The sequence below is a fragment of the Pyxicephalus adspersus genome, chromosome 7, assembly GCF_032062135.1.
Source record: "Pyxicephalus adspersus chromosome 7, UCB_Pads_2.0, whole genome shotgun sequence".
Classification (NCBI taxonomy): Eukaryota; Metazoa; Chordata; class Amphibia; order Anura; family Pyxicephalidae; genus Pyxicephalus; species Pyxicephalus adspersus.
This window is the reverse complement of record NC_092864.1, coordinates 46,030,027-46,052,485: the sequence shown is the minus strand read 5'-3', so window position 1 is coordinate 46,052,485 and position 22,459 is coordinate 46,030,027. Positions and strand designations below refer to the sequence as shown.

General features: G+C 36.3%; 1 protein-coding gene across 1 annotated transcript; it reads right to left on the bottom strand.

The window, feature by feature from the left end:
- Positions 1 to 110: 110 nt before the first annotated feature.
- Positions 111 to 21,236, bottom strand: NOSTRIN (nitric oxide synthase trafficking). The gene is made up of 7 exons (XM_072419090.1): positions 20,993 to 21,236; positions 17,124 to 17,209; positions 16,186 to 16,269; positions 6,831 to 7,125; positions 6,003 to 6,225; positions 4,269 to 4,352; positions 111 to 3,556 (listed from the first exon to the last, which is right to left on the bottom strand). Exons 1-7 carry the CDS (start codon positions 21,041 to 21,043, stop codon positions 3,432 to 3,434), a joined length of 948 nt encoding a protein of 315 aa, XP_072275191.1. The 5' UTR covers positions 21,044 to 21,236; the 3' UTR covers positions 111 to 3,431.
- Positions 21,237 to 22,459: the final 1,223 nt, after the last annotated feature.

The window sequence follows — 22,459 nt, the reverse complement described above, 5'->3', positions numbered from 1 at the left end:
AACCAAGCACAGAAAGTCATACCAAATATAACAGTTTTTAAACTAGCAAAGCCTACTAGCATCTAATTAGTTTTCATAAACTAATTAATAGAATAATTAAAGTAAGCCAATTTAATTTAGTTTCATGCTCAATTTTTATTGCATTTTTTTGCTTTACATTTTATTAATTTAATAATTATGATTAAATAGCTTGAAAACCTAAATATATCTTCATGCTTTAAATCACACAAGTAAAATATTCTAAATTACATCATTTCATATAGATATTGTTTAATTTAATAATGTTGTGTTAATATTACCCAAATAAACATTTTTTAAAACAGCTTTTGGCTTTGTGTGTGGCTCCTAGCTGTGCACTATAAGTACATATCATTCACACTGAACTAAGTGTATCAAATGTATTAAAAATGCAATTCCAAGGGTTGGACATATTTTAGGGAGTTGGTGTAATTTAGTTTCTACAGACAACACTCATTTAATCAGCTTTACATTTTTACATTGTCTTGGGGGTGTGCCCAAAAACAGCAACTTATTTAAAGAGAACATACAGTTTATTTGTACTGTATGAATTAGGCAATGTTCATGCATTAGGTCAAGGGTGATTTGGTGTTGTGAGAATAGTGCCGAACAAATGTTCTTGACTGCAATGTAAACCTTTTCTAGTTGGTAAATTCATATTTAGGGTTAACATAGCATAATTATATTTTTGGATTATGTGGATATTAGAGTTAGCTGAAGGTGCCCAGGTTTATGTGTTAGGTGAATGTACTTTGTTCTGCAATCATTTTTCTTTAGTTGATTGAATGTTCTTTGATGTTAGGAGAACCTTCTTTGAAGTTGGACAAGCATTAAACAAACCCTATGTTTAAGTTGCATACCACTGATGTCTAATAAAGACAAATCCTCCAGTTAAAGGAGCAATGTTCTAAGGGTATTTAATCCTGGGAGAAAACATTCATTCAGTGGAGAAAATACTAGCATTAAAAATAAAATCAGTAGTAGTAAGTCACATTCAACTAAACTTGTTCTTGTAATGTTGAAAACATTATGCAGCTCCCCAAGGTGCTTCATCAGTATTGTTGAAGACATTTAACCTAAATATGACATTTCACTTATCAATCTGATTAATCAGAATTAATTGATTGATTACATTGAATGTGGTTAACTACTACTAGATATACATCCACCTGATTAAACAAGAATCTTCACAGACACACTAAGAAAATATGATTGTTAAAGTAGAAGATTTGTGTTTCCCCTAAGATTCCAGTCATGGGAGACAAACTGCAAAAAGTATTCATTCAAAAGTAATTTGCACAATTTGAAAAAACTTATGTGATCTTGTGTTGCTATTCTTTGAGTAGAATTTAGGAGTATAGAATGAAGTTAATTTTCATGTAAAACATATCTTTTACTTTATGTAAAACATATCATTAAATTTGCACTTGCAAAATATACTAGAAAAACTAAAAAGGTTAAAAGAAAAAAGATGTACAAGTCATTTAAAGGCACAGGTTATAAAGGACACCAGGTTGCTAAAAACTTTTAACTGACTTAAATAAAGAAACTTTTCTAAAAAACATGAAACCAGAAATTATCTAGGGATTTTTGAGGGATATGATAAGAATGAATTATATTCCCTGTAAAGGTAAATTGGACCACACTTTCTGAGGGTTTCACTTTCCATTTGGTTCCTTTGAGGATTAATAAAATAGGATAGATTGCTGGCAGGTCAACAAATGTCAGGTGAAGCTAAACTAGCAGAATGACAAACAGAATGTGCAAAGCATAAAATAATGAATACTTATACTTTCCCAGGAGCCTCTTTGTTACTGCAATTGACCTACATTATATAAGTATTTTTCCGAAAAAAAAATAGATGAAAAAATGGTTAAAAAAAAATCATTATGTCTAATTTAAGCAAAAACAAAGTTGTCAGTATGACTTATGGCACAGGCCAAATTATCAATTGTTGCCAATATTGTCATAGAAGCTAAAAAACGGCAGTACTACTTTTATATTCACCAACCAGAAGGCAATGATAAAATGTTTATTAGATGGCATATGCTACATATGTTCATGTTTTGTGCATATCTAGTCAATTTTTGAAGATCCAAATTTTAGATAGCATTAAAAAGTATTCATGAAAACTGCATATCGGAAAAAAATGGAACATTGTTTAAAAAGTTCTACAAAAATGCATTAGTTTGCCCCCAGCTCAGAGTCAATAATTATATATTGGGATACTTACACTCCAACTGCTGTTTTACAGTATTTGGGGGAATGAAGTATGACCAGAAAGTTTCATGACCTTGATTTACTAAATGATTTAAGCATGTTTACTTTGGTAATTTCTGTGAATTAACATTGCAACATTAACAGGCTCAATTCTTTTTCACTCCAAAGGTGATTCAGGTACTGTTAACCATGAATGGCACTGCATTTCACAACATGTGGTATGGGCCCTTAGGTAGACATGTAGGTAGTCATACAAGGCTCATGATTTAACCAGGGATTCTTATTTTGCCCCTTGGGCATATTCAATATACATTTCATACACTGCATTTATCAAATCAAGCAAATTTATTATTGTATGAAATTGTTCAAAATCTTTAAAAAATATTTTTTTCTTTTTCTTCATTTATTTCAAATATTCACAATCTAAATATATACATTATATATATATATATATATATATATATATATATATATTAGAATTTTAATAAAATACATAGTTTCATTCTACACAGTATGTTAAAGAAATATATCTGTGTATTATTGGTCAATCCTTTATTTAATGCAATTTATATATTAATTATTATATTAATAAATTATTATTATATTAATAATTTAAAGATTACATTAAAGCCATAAAGATTTGAGATGTCATTTATATTGGTGCCTGTTATAGGGACATTGGAGGTAAGATCTTTCTCCAAGACCTTTGTGGTACAGTTTTGCACATTGACAGTGGTCTGTTGAGATGCAAATAATTTTGAAAGGCAACCTAATGCACTGAACCAGTGAACACCCAATGCACCTGCCCTAGACTATACCACAATGATGGTCTGCATTAACAAAAATGGTACAAATCCTATGATATATCTGTTGTGTTGTGTATGCAATGCACATAATTAAATGTGTGTTAACCTTACAATGGTTAGTGTACAGAAGACCTTAAAGTAAACCAAGGGAGATACAGAAAAACCTTAGAAAATGTAAGCTACCTGGCTTGGGTTTCTGGACCTACATTACTGTTGTAAGTTGGTTTAAACTTAAATTATATTAATGAGGGATGACAGTACAGCCTTTAGGTCAATGATTCAGAACCCATATTTATCTCATGAGAGTTTTACTTTAAAATCATATTGGAATGGGGATATCAATATTTTTAAAAATGAAAAATAAAAACTGGTAAAGCAGAACTTAAACTAAGATTCAGAATACTGGTTGTCAGGGTCTTCAACATATGTCGATGGGAAATATCCCTTCTTTCCATTCAGCGTTCCATACCACCATCCATCATCACTCTTCTTGTGAATAATAACCAAGTCACCTGTAGACACAAGTTATATCTGTGTTATTTGGTGTTAAAATGTACAGCAATTATTTTCTATACAGAGGTTCAGAAAAGTATAATTCACCAGCTTCCATCCTTGCTTACTGGGGAAAACATTTTATAGCCACCTTTAAACCAAACAGCTGCTCTGGGCTCCTTTCAAAGCTGGAAGCATGTGATCTATACTGAAGCAGACAATTAGTGGTTAGAAAAAGCCTGTAATTCCCTTTCTCTCTGAATATCACTCCCCCAAGCCTCCATGCGGGAGACTTCAACCAATGCCAGTGGGAAAAAATGGCGGGACTCTCCCCTAAGGGCTCATTTCCTACTATGGCTGTATACCTTATTTTTCAAAATGTAGATGTGGTGCCCTGTGAGTTGCTCTGTGATGAATTTGGCAGCCGAATATTTAAACAGTGGTGCCTGATACACCACATTGCACCAGAATGTAGTGCATGTTAAACTTTTAAAAGCGCATCACACAAAAAACCATGGCAGACAATCCAGCTCCAGCTCCAGGCCCAGCAATGAACAATGCAAACAAATAATTGTAACTGGCTGTTATTAGCTTTTGTATTTTCCGTACTGCTTGCACTCTTGTTAAAGATGTCTGATCATGCATCTTGCCTATGTTAAAGGTAATCCATCTTATGAGTTCTCTATCCATCCTAAGAAGCAGTGTGTAGCATACTAAGTGTTTTATACTGACCTTTTTGTAAGCCCAGCTCATCATTCCTCTGAGGTTCATATGGATATAAGACCTGGCATGAAACATTTTCACCTGTGTCCATGTCTGTAAATAGAGTAATAGGGGTGAGACATCATTTATATACTGATTTAGTTTAATATATAAACATGTCACATGATACTAGTTGTTCAATTCCTCATTTTCAAAGAGTTTTTGTGCATATACATTTAATGTAACAATAATAAAAAGGCAGGAGGAGACGTCATAAATACTAGGTCTTCTCCAAGACAGCAATCCAATCTTCAATCTGTTTAATTACAATGTTCAGTGGTAGTCAGGTCTCTGTAAGAAGTCAGGATAAGCACATGGATTCTTCAAAACTCCATATCCCATTCTTTACCCACTGTCTCTCCCCAACATCACTTCCAAGTCACTTTCACAGTTTTCTCCCATAAGCCGAGGTTGGAACCCTCAGGGGCCACACAGTACTGGACCCCTAATCTGTGAATCTGCAGAGAACAGCATTATTTATTTTTTTAAATGCGCCAGGGAAAGTAATTAAAATGTTAAATAAAGAGACCCAGTCAAAACAGCCCTCTGATCCGAGGAAGTGATTCTTCACTGTGAGGTCAGTGAAAATGTGGAATAGGCTCCCTCAAGGAGTGGTTTTTACAAGTTCCATAGATTGCTTTCTTTATTCTTTTCTATAGGCACAGAATATAACTGATTATTAAAGTTTAAAGTAAAGACAACACGGATCGTTGGTCCAGGGAACATCCGATTGTTTCAAGGGGTCAGAAAGGAATATTTTCCCTGTTGGAACAAATTGAACCAGGGCTTTTTGCCTTTTCTGGATCAACTAGGTCTATGGGGTTTTTTATCTGGCATATGTTTACTTCTTTAGTGGTTGAACTTGATGGACTTTTTCAACCTTTCTAACTATGTAACTATGTAAAATATATCCCAAAAAATCCTGAGACTCCTGCTGGCCACTACCATGTTGACTGTGATACCAGCAGTCCCAGAAACATTAAAGCATTCCCACCTTTTAACTGCACCTTCAGCATTGATTCATGCATTTCACCTAAATCTCCAAACTTTCACTAACATTTCAGGAAAATAAACAATCCTATCGATAAGAATAAGTTGAATCTCCTGGTCCCTCTGTTCGAAGTACTTTCTTCACAAATATTCCCATGGGTAATCAAATGGCCCACCACTAGTGGATCCGCAGTATGAATATATGGTAAATGCACTTCAAAATAAAACAAAAAGTCATCCTAGAGAATACTTGCTGTCTCTTTCTGAACTAATGTGGGGTATGAAGAGATGGTGAGATACAGTAATAAGGACAGATCAAAGGATTTAACCTTTTATTTCACCAAATAAAATAAAGCTGAGGGAAGTTCTACATTAAAGTAGTGTTAACTATAAGGATAACACATAGTTTATATTTTATTTACAGGTTAGGTAGTTTTTATTCAAGGTTATACATTATGGGCTCTATTTATAAATTATTCCTTTGTCAGTTCGCTCATAAAATTTGTTTCTTTCCTATTGATTTGCTATTGTGACAGCTGTGCACCTTTGATGATTGACCACTAGGTGGCAGAATGAGTCATTGTTTAATTAGGAGACCTGTGGAATATACGATCATTGAATTCACCACTAGCGAATTTCAGAGGAATTGACTGGGGGAATGATTTATAAATAGAATCCAATATGTTTGATAAAGTGAATTTTTATCAGCATCACCTCCGTGTTCTCTCATTGATCCACGCTGGTTTTTAGAAGATCTTTTGGTTAAACCTCTTGGTGGTTTGCTGGGGAAATCCATTTCATCAGATTCCATGGCATAGTTTCTTGTTGAGGAGTTACTATAGCCACTACTCCTGCTTGATATCCTCCTAGTGGAAGTACGCCTTAGCTTGCTGGAATTTATAGACCGAGACACCTGCACAGAGCAGTGCTGACATCCCTGTAAGAAAAGAAGAGAAAAACATACTCTAAATTATATTAATCAGTGGCAGAGGGTATGAAAATTACAGCCAGTGTATTCACAATATCTTATATGACCCAGCTGAAGACTTATATACAAAAGAGAATATTGTCTTCACTGTAGCAACATCTTCTATACAATAATCTGAAGTACAATAAATCAATTCTGTTTTTTTGTAGCAAGCATTTTGTAATTAGGTCTATTTTTTAACTAACCCAATCAGTGGGGAGGCGAAAAAAAAGCCTTATTCACTAAGGTAGGGGAAGAACAATCTGCAAAGTACTGTATCCCAAAGCTGATTTTCAGCCATCCGATTAACGTAAACTGAATAATGATACCATGGATTATAGGAAATTGCCACTTCTTTTTCTGCTGCTTTATTGAGTAATGCCACTTAGAATGCCTATAAAAATCCTAAAATATATCTGCACCTTTGGTATAGTAGTCCTTTAAATAAACATCCCTGAAAGCACTCCATCTTTTTTTCCCCTTTTACCAGAAATCTTTGCAGTGCCATTAATTCCTGGGGCCTATTATTTTTAGTTCTATCATTTTTCATGCACTCCGATATAATTTGAATTTACCTTTTCTTTCCACTTCACCATACGTTCACTGCATAGGTGTGTTGGAGGAGACTGCTGCTGCAACTCCGCTAGAGTCAAGGACAGTTTGAAGTAATTTGCTTCAAGAAGATTTATTTTTAGACTGGTCTGAAAAACAATTAACATAATTATTTTAGAATAATAAAATAAGTTGCTTCCAAATACAACATTTATACAATAAATAGATGCCCTTCTGCACAATAAAGTCCTCAGAAACCCATCCCTCAGCACAATGCAAGGCACTTGATAGAAAATAAATACATTGACTTGCAGGACACTAAAGAAAAATGAGACAAGTTCTATTTTTGGTCCATGGATGCAATGCAGTAAACTTTTAAGTATGCATGAAAATGTGTTCTGAGACTAAAGGGGCCTTAAAACAAAATACAATAAATGCATCATTATTTAGTCTATGGAGGGATCATAACAAAATGATATTTGTAAATACTGTAAATATCTGGCAAGAAGAAAACAGTAAAAGCTATGTTAAAATATTTTTGTATTTTGAATATTCTAAACAACCCTGACTCATTTTGTTATATCTGTGGCAGTTTCACTATTCCCAGTCAAAGGGCGAACATTGTAGAGCAAGCCTATTTGGAATTATTCAAAGTTTAACTTGGTGATCAAGAGAAGTCTTGGGCCCCTCATAAGGTGTGCAAACAGTGTGTCCAGGGTTTACAGATGTGGACAAAGGGAACACCTGATAAGATGCCATTTAGTATACGTATGGTTTGGCGAGAGACAGGAGATCATTTCAGTGACTGTTACTTTTGTATAGTGAAAACTTCAGGATATAACAAAGAAAAATAATTGTAACATAGACTATCCTAGTCTACCATCAGCTGTAGACCCAGTGGCTCATTCAGATAAAATCGCAGTGCTGGTTGTTTCTTTACACTACCCTCTCTTGAAGAATATGATGATGGTGATGAACTAGGTGACAACAATGATGAAGAGTTTGAAATTGAAGCGGACTGTTTGTAAGGGATTTGATCAGCATGAGTTGAGTGATTTGGCACAGGATTTGGGACTATCAAAGAAGGCTTCAGAACTCCTAGCATCAAGACTGCATGAGAAGAACTTACTTGGAAAAGTAAAGGTATCATACTTTCGAACCAGAGAAATTGCATTTTTGCAGTACTTTAGAACTGACAGTGGTTTTGTGCATTGACAGAATATAGCTGGTTTAATAGAGGAATTGGGAATTCCAATCTATAACTCAACTGAATGGCGACTATTCTTCGATAGGTCAAAGGGGAGCCTAAAGTGTGTCCTCACAATGGCAAACTATTTGGGTTAGTCCCAAATGGCCATTCAGATTCTCTTTGTGAAGAATATTAAGACATAAAGAGAGTCATTGAGTTGTTGCAATATCACCAGCACAATTGGGTCATCTGTGTGGACCTTCAAATGGTATGCTTCCTTCTTGGTCAGCAGTGCGGAGACACCAAGTATTCCTGTTATCTGTGCATGTGGGACAGCAGAGCTTGTGAGAGGCAATGGGTGGAAAGGAATTGGCCTCCAAGATCTGCCCTGAAACCAGGTGATCGAAACATTCTACATGAGCCACTTGTTGATAGAAAGAATAATATATTCCCGCCTCTGCAAATGAAACTGGGTCTGATGAAGCAGTTCGTTAAAGGTTTGCCAACTGAAGGAGACTGTTTCAAGTACTTCATTTTGGCATTTCCCAGCCTGTCATTTGAAAAAAAAAAAGGACTGTGTGTTTGATGGTCCACAGATTTGGCAGCTCATGAAAGATGAACATTTCATCAGGACAATGTCAGAAGTCGAAAAGAATGCTTGGTTATTATTCAAAGGCATTGTCAAGGACTTTCTTGGAAACACACGAGCAAATAATTACACAGAAATTGTCCAGAAACTCTTGTAGAGCTACAAATTGCTTGGTGGCAATATGAGGATGAAGGTGCATAGCATATTTTCCCTTGGTGCAGTCAGTGATGAGCAAGGTGAATGATTCCACCAAGATTTGAAGGTCATGGAAGGACGGTATCAGGCTAGATGGGATGTTCATATTATGGCTGACTTTTGTTGGAGCATCCAGAGGGATTGTCCTATCGCTGTACACTCCAGGAAAAGCTATAAGCATGTAAATGAGTAACAATAAATCCTTTTTATGAACAAAAGAAATTTAAATAAACAGTACATTCAAGTTATTATTTCATTATTTTTTCATTGTATGTAAAATTTGTATGCTTTTGGACAAAAATGGAGGGTACCCTGTATCGTATAAACTGGATGTGATAGCAAAAAACTGGGGTCATTTCTGGATTCACCACCCAAAAATTAGTAAAAAAACAAATGTAAGATCTAACTCAACAAAAAATGCATTCCCCAGTGTAATTGTTGCCACTCACGTGGTTGATTTTAGCTGCTTCCAAAAATATCCTTTTTTCTTTAACAGCAAATTCATCTAGATTCAAGTAATTAATCATCAGAAATGAGAGACATGCAGCAATAAGTTCTGTTTGAGGGTCTGTAATTGTAGAATCATTACTGGATTTTGAAATGTGTAATACTGGTGACATATTCAATTTTTGTTTTAGAATCAATACAAATTATTTGTGCCTTGCAAGTGTTTGCTATTTATTTGATACAGTGGAAACTATTGAAATGTAATCTATTTTTTTTTATAGGATAAAATAGAAGAAGATAAGAAGAAGAAAAATGGTATTCATTATGAAGCGTATACCCACTGACCGTGAAACAAAAAATCAAATTTATCCAACTGGGTTTAATTTAGGATAAAAAAATCCATCAAATTAATTGTTCAGAAAAACCCATAAACCATTTTTTATAACTGGTTGGAAAATAAAAACAATTAGTATACTTTGTGGGATTAATCATGCACAGAGAACCAAATTGCACGCTCAATGTATTTATTACCTCCAACAGAGATGGATGAAGGCAATGGGGCTTTTGGTAAAGTCATCCCTATAACTGACAACAATGATTGTATGGACGCAGAGAAGATGCACTATTTGCATTGTCTGTTCTAGTGAAACCCATCAGACATCAACTGCTTTCAAGTGCTTCCTTTTTGGGGAATGACAAGCAGGTACACAACTCTGATCAGTAGAACCATCCCCCTGGTCTGTTACTAGAGCGTTAATGTTGTGGTTGGGAGCCCTGGACATCAACATGGACCTTCTGACCTGTCAAAGTTGCCTTGTAGATGAATTATCTCTGATTCTTATTGCCATGCAATACTATATAGTAATATGCATTTAATGAAGTCACAACTGGCAATTTGTGGTGTCTTTCTACAACCCATTGTAATGAGACGAATTTATTAAAAGACTTCAATTTATATTAGGCCCTAGTAAACTGTAGAAAGGGGTAGGGTATATATATATATATATATATATATATGAATTTTTTGGGCATACATGCACTGTTTTTTGAAAGACACCATAATATTTCCTTTTTTGTTTTGTTTTTTGTTTTTTTGATAAAATATGTCTTGTCATGAACTTTATTGAATCGTAATGTGCAAAAAATCATTTTCGGATGTTCCAAGCACACAGCAAACTAGGACCACAATATACACATTAAACATCAATATGTGATCCAGGCATTTACTGCGTGCGCATCTGCACAATCATATTCACCCATGGTGTAACAGTAAGAAAGAAATTGATGCTTGTTCTTGTCCTTTTACTTTACTAAATCTAGAGCATAAAATTAGTTTGGAGAGGTGTATACTGTAACCTGCCAACAGACTGTGACATTTTGTAATAACTGTGAAGGAATTTTGCTATAGGATAAATAAATGTGCAAGCTGTGATGAATGTAAACAGTGGTAAAACCTTGCAGATTTACTGACATTTGTAGAGCCTCAATGCAAATATAAAACCGCATAAATACATTGCAATATTCTATTGAATTATATAAGTGTATATTGCTGAAACAAACCAATCTCTCCTTGTTCTTAACATTTCTATCCTACATTTTTCTTCCCAGCACTGTGGAGTATATAGAGGTGTTTACACAACCTGAGCACAGATACTAAGGTGCCTTTTTTTTTTTTTTTTTTAGTATTCAGAATTCTTGTAGCGGAGTCAAAGTGCACTATACACTTATCCATCTCCAATCTTATCTCTAATCTTATCTGTGGCTAATCAGTGACATAATTGTATGCTTGCCCTGCTGAATGAGGAGTGAAACAATCAACAAGGATTTTATGACCAGGATATATGTTCTAGTTTATATACCAGGGAGGGTTTTTTTGAGTAAAAGTGAAATAATTAAAGTGTATCTATCATTTTATAAAGGAACAATATGCTGCAAAAAGAGTAGAAAAATGTGGATTTTCAAAGATAAGAAGTTCTTGGTGTATCTCACAAGAAATATGCTATGAACACCCTTGATATATTAATAACAACACTTTAAATCAGCAGTCACCAACCGGTGGTCCATTAGAAATTGTTGGTGGTCTGAGGCTCTGGCTGGTGCGCGATGGACCATGTCTCCAATACGGATTGTAGGCTCAGGGTAGGTTGTGTCTCTGGACATAACCCACACACTCTCCCATCGCAGACTTCAAACTGCAGTGGGAGAGTGGGTGGGTTCTGGGATTGTGACCTCACTCAGGGGGAAGTTTCTTACCCTTTGAGTGACACCCGGCTTCCTGCGAATGCACGGTCTGGAGTCTGTACATATAGTGGTCCTTAGGCACGAAAAGGTTGGTGACCACTGCTCTAAATTGTGCTTTGTATCACAACAACTCTGAAAAGATAGATCATTATATTCAATAGAGTTCTTAATATTATGCTAACGGATTAGTGCAGTAATCCAAATCTCCCAACTCAATTTCATGTTGACATAAATACCATAATAACATGACAAAAAATAAACGTAATTGGTTCTGAAAGCAAGAATTTAAAAACCTTGAATTGATTTTCTGTGCTTTTACCTGCATTAGTTAAAAATAAAAGTATTCAAAAAAGTAAAATGATATCAGATGTAGGGTGTAACCAAACTCTAGGACCTTCTAAATTGGCAACATTCTGACATTTTGGTGTCAGAGCTTGTGTCCACCCACACACATTTCTTTTGGCCACGTATTATATTGGGCTAGTTCAATGGCCAGTGATATTTGGAGGCTTACTAAACCCTATTATTGGTGTCTATGGGATAAAAAAAGGCCCATCATTGGTGTTGGTGGGATGAAAATAAGTCCCATCATTGGAGTCAATGGGATAAAAATAACTTCCATCATTGGTGTCAGTGGGAATAAAAAAAAAAAGTCCCATTATTCGGTGTTGTAAGTGGGATAAAATAAGTCCCATGCTATTTGTGTCAGTGGAAGCAAAGAATAAGCACTAATGTTCAGAAGTAACTTGTCGGAATCCATGCTACTCTAAGGACTGGAACAATGCTTTGACTATCAAGCAGAAGATTGTCATTTTTGTATTTCCAGAGGGAAGATTCAGAGAAAGATAAAGAAGTGAAGGGAAATCATCAAATAGGAAACAAATGTTCAAGTAATGCCTTTCTAAGACTGGAATTCTGCCCACTTTGGAGGCAGGAGTTTTTTTTCCTCTTGCAGTTTTAGGAAGGAAAGGAAGTAAAGGGGGTCAACAACAGGACATATAGACTAAAGCATAATTGTGGTTTAAACAATTTATTACACTACCTAAAACATTATAAAAGAGTTGGTAACACAATGGACTTGATTTATTAAAGTTCTCTAAGACTGGAAAAGATAAAATTTCATGGGAGAACAGGGATGATCCAACAAACCTGGAATATATTTCTTAAAAATAATTTGCTACTAGTTGGCAAATGTTTTCAGTCTTGGACTAGATCCATTCCAGGTTTCCTGGATCACCCATGTTCTCCCATGATATTCTTTTTCAGTGTTGAACAGCATTATTAAACTAGTCATGGTATTTGAGAAAAAAAACTGACAGATCAAAGTACAATTGGTCATGATACAAATATTAATACCAGAGACTTTGTTGTTAGTATGTTATCAGCACTGAAGACAGGTAAATCAAAGTCTAGGTTACTCAGCTCTGAATCACAATATACTGAGCTACTAAATACTCCACCTTCCTCTGTTGACGTAATGATGTTAAGGTGGAGCATCCTGTATCTATCCAACATAAAGACCATGAAATTAGCACCAATGAACTGTGAGTTTCCATTTTACATATCTATTCCTGCCTTGCTGGCTAAACAGAGTGTTAAAATATAAAAGGAAGCTAAATATAAGCAGATGCAATTAAACCTGTTGCCTTTCCAATCCATACATAAATTCCAGGTGCATCAAAACCAAAGCTGTGCAATACCTAACAGTTGGTTTTCTTCACATAACAACCATAAAAAAGAAGAAATATCTTTCCACTGTCTTGATGCTGCAGGAAAGAAGTGTTGCTTCTGTGTTGCAGCAATGATCTCTCTGCATAACACTGATCTCCTGGTAAATCAGTGATAGAGCTTTCCAATCAGCAGAAAGTGTGAGCTTTGCTGACCGCAGAGCTTTGGGTCTGACCCTTCAGGGTTCATCTTAGACCTCTGCCTCCACGTAGAGAGCAAGAGTCTTTACCTACAGCAACCAAGTAGTATTTCCACTCAATGATGTGGTTGCTTTCTAAAAGGAAGTAAAAAAAACTACAAGACCTGATGAACCTGAAATACATTTAGCTATTACAGATAGGTAAATTTAAAAAGCACTGAATGTGACATTTAAGATTTTATGGTGGTAAATCCTTGCACATAATGTGTTTTCCATGGCAATAACTGATTCTACAATAGATAATATCTGATAATTTTCAAATTCACTGCCTTCTAAATGGACCCCAAAAAGTTCATTTGGGCCTAAAAAATCACTTCGCAGCAGATTGTGCTCACATTAAACATGAGGGAGATGGTAGCTTAAGCCAGGCATATAATACATTGATAAAAACATTGAAGGTTTCTTTGCACTTTTCAACTTCTGCCACAGTCACCCCAAACTACCTTCCATTGTCTCCAGTGCAACTGCAAACTGCAAGTGAATTCTTGTGGTTCTAACCATAGCTCCTGTGTACTCATTTTTTAATTCCCGGGAATATACCAACCACTTACTATCTGGCCTGAGAGAGATAAGGTGGAGCTTTTCACAAATAATGGGAGGAGGGGGTACTTTATCTTGAATTGGAGAACATGTCTTCCATTTACTTAAGCTACATACACACTTCCAATTATTATCGTTGGAAAACGAACGACGAACGTTCATGCACGATATATATGAACGATCGTATAGCACCGATCCTGCACATAGAGTTAACGACACGATCGTTCGTAGATATTGTACACACAATAGATACGATCGTTTGAGCGATAGAGGAACTATGTGCACGACAGGAAAGTGACGGACGTTCGTTCATCACGCATGCTCTGAACATGGACGATCAACGAACGACCGTACACACGAACGATGTTCAACGATCGTCGTCCAATCCGATCCGTCGGTCCGGTCGTTCGTTTCCAGCGACTTTCCTCGTTCGTCGGCGTCGTTGGTTACTTTTTTACGAACCATTTTTTGCCCAATCGATCGTTCGTCGTTCGATTGGAACGATAAAAATTGGAAGTGTGTACGCACCTTTAGCCTTAACTTAGAATGCAAGCTACTAAACTAAAGTTGATTCCAAAGTGCTTTAAAACTCCAAAAAAAAAAAAAAACACTTCCTTCAATCAGTCCGATCACTCAGGGGGTGTCCTGCATTGGGTCCCGCATCGTCCAAGCATCTGTCCCGGAGCCATCTTCGTCTTCTCTTCAGGTTCTTCATCCTACATCACCCATAGGCGTAAGATTGGGTGACGTAGGACGAAGAACCCGGAAGAGAGGACGAAGATGGCTCCCGGACAGATGCTGATCTCACTGCGCATGTGTGAGATCTGCAAATTTTTCTCTTTATGGAGAAAGTCAAAACGGGTCCTTCTGCACATGCCCTAGGCAGCCGAGAATTAGGAAGCGGTTCACCTAAAGAAAAAAATGAATTTTTACCTTACATAGGTTACCTTACAAGAGTTGTCTACCCTTTTATGTAAAGTGAAAATTCTGAGTTAGGTACACTTTAAGGCTAAAATAATTTTTTACTTTTACCACCACTGGAATTCTTCTTTAACATAAGCTGGCTGTGTATGCCCGAACACACTAAACAAGTGGCCACCAACCTTTCTGATAGCAGGGCCTGGTAACATAGAATAATATTTTGTCACAGCCCGGTATATGTACAGCTTACACCATTCTGCTATTCCCAGCAGCTCGGCCTCCTGTCAGCACACTAGCTGAGAATAGCTGAGTAATGTAAGAGAGCTGGTGTGCTGTCAGGTGGCAGAGCTGGTGGGAATGGCGGAGAAATGTAAGCCTTACATACATTGCTCTGCCATTCTCTACCGCTCACCAGCCACGAACCAGCACCAGTCCGTGGCCCCGGGGGTTTGAGATGACTGCACTAAAGGATAAAAATTCTATCTGCTTGTGAAGAAGGATTATATGTATTATGAGTAAGCACTATCCCATATGAGAGTAGATACCTAATCAGTAATGGGATCAGTTAACAAGAAAATGTATTTTTTCTCATAGTAACCCTTCTGTTTCTCTTGGAGTTCTGACTGGTTGCTTTGGACAGTAAGAAATCCTCCACTTATGAGTTTTAGTGAACAAGCCCTTTTAAGATCATTATGTTGGAAAGACCTAATTTCTGCCAACCTTCAAGAATTAGTCACAGCTTATGCAAGAGTCTGAATATTTGCTCCGTATCAAAGAATGCAGGTTTACCTGCACAGTATACAGTTTACATTAGAGATGACTCAAGGCACTAGGAATTAGAAGTCAGAGGTCACTCGAGGTGTGACAGTTGCTGCACTGCTATTACCTGACTGGAAGCTAACAATGCTCTGTTAAATGCACATAAAATAGTTATATAGCAGAGCCTTGTATTTAGGCAGCCCCCAGGTAAGAATTTCTTACTAGACTCCTAGCACCTTCTTAAAAATTAGGTAATTGTATAAATGTGCTAAATATACATCTTTTACATGTGTACTTGCCTAATTCTTGGTCTGGTCTACAACACCAATTTGAAAATAGATGCTGGGCTTCCAGAACTTAAACAACACTTTTCTTATACAGAAAGCCATAGTAAGCCAAATGGCAAAAAATTAATAATTCAAATTGTAGGGTTTGTCAAAGGAACTAATTTGGGTTTTCCAATGACGCAGATCACATGTACTAAAAATGTTTTGGTTTATACAAGTATATTTCATTTTTCAGTCAATCAGGTGTTCTCTTTTAATATGAAAACTGAAAGTGGTCACTTACTTTTTGTTCATACCCTCTAGTGATTTTGTGAGTTTGCTGGAAACCTTTTCAAGTCCTTTAGCATAACTTAACTCCAGGGAAGCTCTGCAAAATAAATTGTAAGAGAAGTGTATTAAAAGTATATATAATGTAATGTATGTACACCTAATAAGTCTTAAGGAGGAACTAAACTAAAAATTGCCAAAAAAAAGAAAAAAACTTACTTTTAATCCAACAGGGCAGTCCCATCCCCGGGAGTGCCTTGCATCTGGTCCTGCGTCGTCCCAACATCCGTCCCGGAGCTGGTGCTCTGGACGCCCTCATCTTCGTCTCTTCTTACGGGTTCTACATCCTACGTCACCCAACCCAGGCGCAAGATCGGGTGACGTAGAATAAAAAAAAATTGCTGATCTCACTGCTCATGTGTAGGTATCCCGGGAGGCTTTGCGCTCCCATGCACCCTGATTTTATTTTAAAAAAGTGGTGTTACCCCTTAAATAAAAACAACAGAATTTTTACCTTACATAAAGGGTTTTGTCTACCCTTTTACCTAAGGTGATAAATTCTGAGTTTAGGTACACTTTAAAGACTGTTTAAATAAAGTACCCATTGATTTTTCTGAAGTGTGTTCAGCTCAGTTGGGGGCTGACAACACAACATTTTTGTGGAATGAGGGGGATCTTGTTTCCTAAATTATTTTAAATCATTCACTTGACTGTCCCTACAACACAGATACTAAATATAATGTGGTCCAAGATAAAAACTAGGATGGCTAATTAGATTCCTTGGCATAACACAAGAAGTGTGCCCAGTACACCGGGCAGCTCTGAACTTCTGCAATAATCAGCAGATATATTTTTGCATTTAATGAACAGAACAAAAAGTTCATTTTTGGATTATTGCACACTTTAGGTAAACAGTCATTTATCTCTATTTATCAATGAAATTGTAATACCTACCTTTGTTGTAGAACAGACATAAGAGTCTTGCAAAAGTTTTCTCCATTTTTAGAAATGTTCTTGAGGTCTTGATATACTTTTTCATACTGACAAAGACAAATAATTCTTTTCAGCAAACTTTTATTCAAGAACAGCAGCAGTGAAATCACAGTGTACTATGTCTTGATGGTTTATTGCTGGGTTTAACAAATTAACTGGCAAAAAATGTCATGCATGCAGGTGGGTCAAATATCTGTACTGCTAAAATACATGATATTAGACATAATATTTAAAATTCCCACTTAATTTAGATTAGTGTATTCTTGACCTTTTAAGCATGGGGGAACCACTTGAAATAACAGTCAGGTCTTCTGGGAATCCCTGTTATAATGTATATATCAATGGTTAGATCTTAGTGCGTTGCTCATTTGGAAGAATGAAGGTTACATTGCTGGCCAGGGAATGTCACCCTTACAAAAAGGTGGTGTCAGTAGCAACTAAGACCAATAAGACACACAGGCAAGGATGGGCCTTGCTTAATGAACCCCCTAATAGATGATAAGCATAGCCCTTATTGTCATATCTCTGTTATCAGTTAGCTATAGATCTTTGAAATGTGATTGTGGGTGTGTATCATATCTGTACATCATGGAAGTCAAAGATTAACCTTGTCAACATTGCCACCATCGATAACATGCAAGTGTCTCAACACATGTTGTCCTTGGAGAAACATCTGCCCAGGTATGGCTATTTTAATTCAAAATCACATGCTATTTCCCTAATTAAAAAGACTTTTATTGTAAAAATTGCACATCCTTCTAATTTTTGATAGACATTTACAGATTCGTTCAACATCAAAAACTAAGCTGGATCTTAATGTGTTTGGCTAACTTTGGTTTACTCTAACTTGAATGGCCATGGACCAAGAGTTTAGAAAAATACCAAACATTATGAACAATTCATTTGAAACTCAGTTGTTTTGCAGATGTTTATTATTGTGATCATAAAAGAATTATGTATGAATACCTCACCCAACCTGCTTCTGTTTTGTAGACATGATAACAAAGGATATAGAGGTAGGGATGGAAATGGCTTAAGAATTTAAAAGTGTTCCCCTACTCTTCATAGTAATAAATGCAGTTTTAATGTTGCACTGATAATTGGCAAATAAATCTCTGTATAGTAAGTGAAAGGCCAAATGTATTATATAATTTTAAATGGCTTCTATTGCTAACCCTTCTTTTGATATTGCTATCTGCCTAGCTTTCTCCTATTCTATAGTATCAGGGTTAGTTACCTGGTACAAGCATATAGCAAATAAAGGTGGTAAGAAGTCAGAACACCTTATCTTTATAGAGGTTCAGAAATTATTGAAGCCATTGCCATGGCTGCCAGGCAACCAGTAACAATAGCAGCCCACGTTTTTCCTATTTCAAAGTTTCTATATTACCTAATAAAATCTTTTGTCTTGGCAAGATGAAATTATACAAATGCACAACGTTGTGCATAGCTGTGGACTGAGGGCCATGTGTGGTTCTTTGGCATCTGCAGTGTGGCCCACAGGTTCTAGTAGTCAGTACTGGGAATGTTGTAAAAGGGATTTTATTAGCAGTGATCTCCACTAATCTATGTTCCTAGTCTCTGAACACCTTCTACAGCATAATTCCAGTCCATAACCCAGTCTTTCTCAACTTTTTTTCACACTTAAAATTTTATGGAATCAAACCTGAAAACATAACATTAATACAGACTGGTTCTTGAGTAAAAACAAAAAGTAAAAACTTCTTGAGTAGCAAAATAACACATTTAAAGAACAATACTATACAAATCTTCTCAGATATACAGAAAGGAAAAATATCTGCTTTTCGATACATTCCCAAAATAAACTAAAACGTATAGTAATATATAACTAGTTCATATTCATTGTACAAAACAGGCCTAATATGCATAAAAACTTTTTGATACAGTTAGAAAAAGGTAAATATGGAGAAGGAAAACATGTCCCTGAGAAGTTGCAAGCTCCTTCCAGAAATGTTGTATCTGGGGGCAACCCCACCATATGTGCGTCATTGTACCTATCTCAGACTTACAGGTTTCTTACTTATTTTCAGGTTTCTGCTATAATACATTTATTAGGGGTCATTTGGAAATGATCCTTATATTGATGGTAAGTGTAAAGAATAGCCCCCTTTGTGGGGGAATATTACACTATATAGACAGCTAAAAAGATTGTTAGTGCCATGCATGTGGCTTTGCCAAGTGGAATTATAACCTAGAACATTGCAGGCACTGCAATCAGACGAGTTATCCACAGCTCAAGAAACCCCTTGCAACCTTTCAAGGAACCCTAGGGTCCATGGATGTTTCAACCCACCACTCCTTTAACCATTTCCTCTAGCAAATCTTCAGTCTATGGCAATCTTCTGTTGCAACAGATACAATGAAAAATATTTGCAACCTTTTGGTGTTGTCAGGGGCTGTATGTGAGCCCCCTGTGCTTCATGAACTGAAAACTACTGTTGGGTATCTAAAGGGTGCTGCTGCTGTGGATTCACAACTCAATGGATACCCAACCAAATACCCATCAACAATGGGCTTTCCTATCTCCTCATATGAGATTTATTCAAACTGAGAAGGCAAGTGGGACTTCAATGTGATTGCTGCAGTAGGTATGCAGAGCAGTAAGAACATAGGTCAGAAAGATATATAAGACTGCTGACTTCAGTAATCACTAAAAATGAAATATCAATTTCAATATCAATTTTAGGTAGATCCGTTTAACACAGTGCAAACTGCAGAAACCCCTTTAGAATCTTCTGTCATATTTCTAGGAGATTCAGATTGGGAGCGGAAATTGGATTGATGTTTTTTCTTCCCCTTTGCATTTTATCATTTTACTTCCCACTGTCCTAGCAATACCCCTGTTCGACTCCCCACCCCCCTGTGAAACCCTTTAGAAAAATATGGAGCATCCATTAAGGAAATGCTAGTTAATTGACTGCTATACTGATCCTCTGTCAAAACTTTGAATATCTGCTCCCCAACAGCTATGCAGATTTGGGTTTTATTCTGACTTTTCTGATCTGCATATTTTTCCAGGGTCTCTAGCGCAGAAGGTAACCCAGCAGTAGATCAGCTTTGGATAAAAATCAATTAGCATTTATTTTTAGGTATCCACACTACAGGACATTGTTAAACAGTCTGATATGCTGAATTACAAAAGGACAGACCTTTAATGACAGCTATTGTTTAATATTGAGTAGGACACTGTAGTGCACCACCTGGTCATCCTTCCCCCTGCCCTCTCCAAAGAAGAGAACAGCTCCTATTGGTTTCTACTATCATCCTAAATCATAACGAAAGATCATTTTGAGGGACAATTATTGAACATCTGTTCCAGGTTTAGGAATGGCAAAGCTATTCATATTTAAGGCACACTCACTCCAGAGTCCTGTCCTTGAACCAAAAAATGAAGCATTACAATGTCTTTGTGGCATCACCCAAAGCTAAGAAAATGCAATTAAAGCTTATTTAAGAAGGCCTTTCATGCTTCATATAAACTACAATTGTTCTCTTAACATAATCAAAGCTGAAGTTCTTGCATATAAGCCTCAGTTGAATGTATGGATTGTGACATAGTTGAGCAGCATAATTAACTTTCAAGACTTAATTATTTTCTATAAATCTCTACTACTCAATTATGCATTATATGTAGAGCACTCTAATAATTAAAATAATCAATAATCACGGATCATGAACGTGAATAATGACATAAGATAGATTACTTTATTCAAGATTAGCACAACAAGGAAAATATAATATTTAATACAAAGTCATTAAGGCAAAGTAAACACATTTTTCCCCCTGCAAAAAAAAAAAAGTTTACTTACTGCAGATCCTGCAAGTGGATCCCTAGTTTTGAAGAGGTGTAACTGATCCATGGTGCCGGACTGCAAGGGTGAGGTCAGGAAGAAGCAGTGAATTCTGGGACTTATTACATATCGGTCACATGGTTACAGAAAATTCAATAATATCAGCGAAGAGGCATAATAAAGATATTTCAGCAAATAAACAGTCACTTTACAACTGGTATACTAAGGGTTCTTTATCGCTGGCTGTCAGGCAGCTGGGCTTTGGGACAAGTAATGTGTGCTTTGTGAAGTAAAGAGTAACTTATTATAAACTAATTGTAATAGAGCCAAGTCATATATGGACTTTAGTCCTTTTCTACCTGATAAAGTATACAGCTCATCTTAAGTTGTCATTCCACCTCTGCGAACATTCTTGGCAATAAATACTGGAATGAGCAGGCATTCTGATTATTTTAATTTCTCTATCACTAATAGACATTCCACTTGTGTGTCTTTTCTTTTATAAATATTCTTTGTTGGTTGTTTTTTTACTGGGATATCCATCTTTCTCTTTTTTTCTTTCTGTAGCATAGTAGAGGCTCTTGAGAACAGAACAAATTGTCATGTCTCATTTCATCACATGTTAAACAAATAAGGACAACGTGCAGACCCATGCAAATCATTCCTTTATGATCCAATGGCTACCTGCACATTCAGAATTACTGGTACAGGTAGTCCCCAGGTTACATACGTGATAGGGACTGTAGGTTTGTACCATATTATTAGACAGCATGGTGTCAGTTACTGTATAAAATCCTCACTGTAAGTTATTCACAAACAAAGCAAAATAGAAAAAAACTTTATGGATTCTAGACATTCATTAACGTCTGGAGCAAGTTGGGCAAAAATAAAGAAATGCAGAGTTTGTCTTGGTCATTAAAGAGTTACAAGAGGCTGCACAAAGAGCTCAGTCCTTAGGATCACCCACAACCTCAGCTGTGTTTAGCAAAAGATTTCTTCTGCAACTCATGCAAACCATCCACCCCCCCCGCCATCAAGCCTCCGTCCTGCACACAGTGAGCAGGGAAGCACCGTTCATATCTAGGAGTCTTCTGTATGTCGGGTGTCCTTAACTTGGGCACTACCTGTTTATAGTACACTAACAGCCTGAGATTATAGATATTTCTTTCAAACTGCATAAATCTGTTTTAGGCTTCTTGGCCATCATCATTGCAACACATATTAACAACATCCTAAATAGACTAGGGTTTTATTGACCATGATTAATTTAGTTTTCAATATTTGTTGAATCACCCCGGTTTACTGATGAAAGTGTATCCTCCACAGCCTTGGAGAGCTTTAATATATCAGGCCCTGTATGTCTAGTAAAATCTGTATACGTCTCAGTTTTGACCAATGAGTGTTTACTAGTGATGGATTTCATCAGCTTCTAGGATTATGTTCTTTGGCTCAGTTACTAAATATGACCATACTGTCCTCACAAAA

Coding starts and splice junctions, on each gene's coding strand:
- NOSTRIN (XM_072419090.1), bottom strand. CDS start 21,043: ATGGATCAGTTACACCTCTTCAAAACTAGGGATCCACTTGCAGGATCT. Junction 6,226..6,830: donor TGGTGAAGTGGAAAGAAAAG/GTAAATTCAAAT, acceptor CTTTTCTTACAG/GGATGTCAGCACTGCTCTGT. Junction 4,353..6,002: donor ATCAATGAGAGAACACGGAG/GTGATGCTGATA, acceptor CTCTATTTACAG/ACATGGACACAGGTGAAAAT.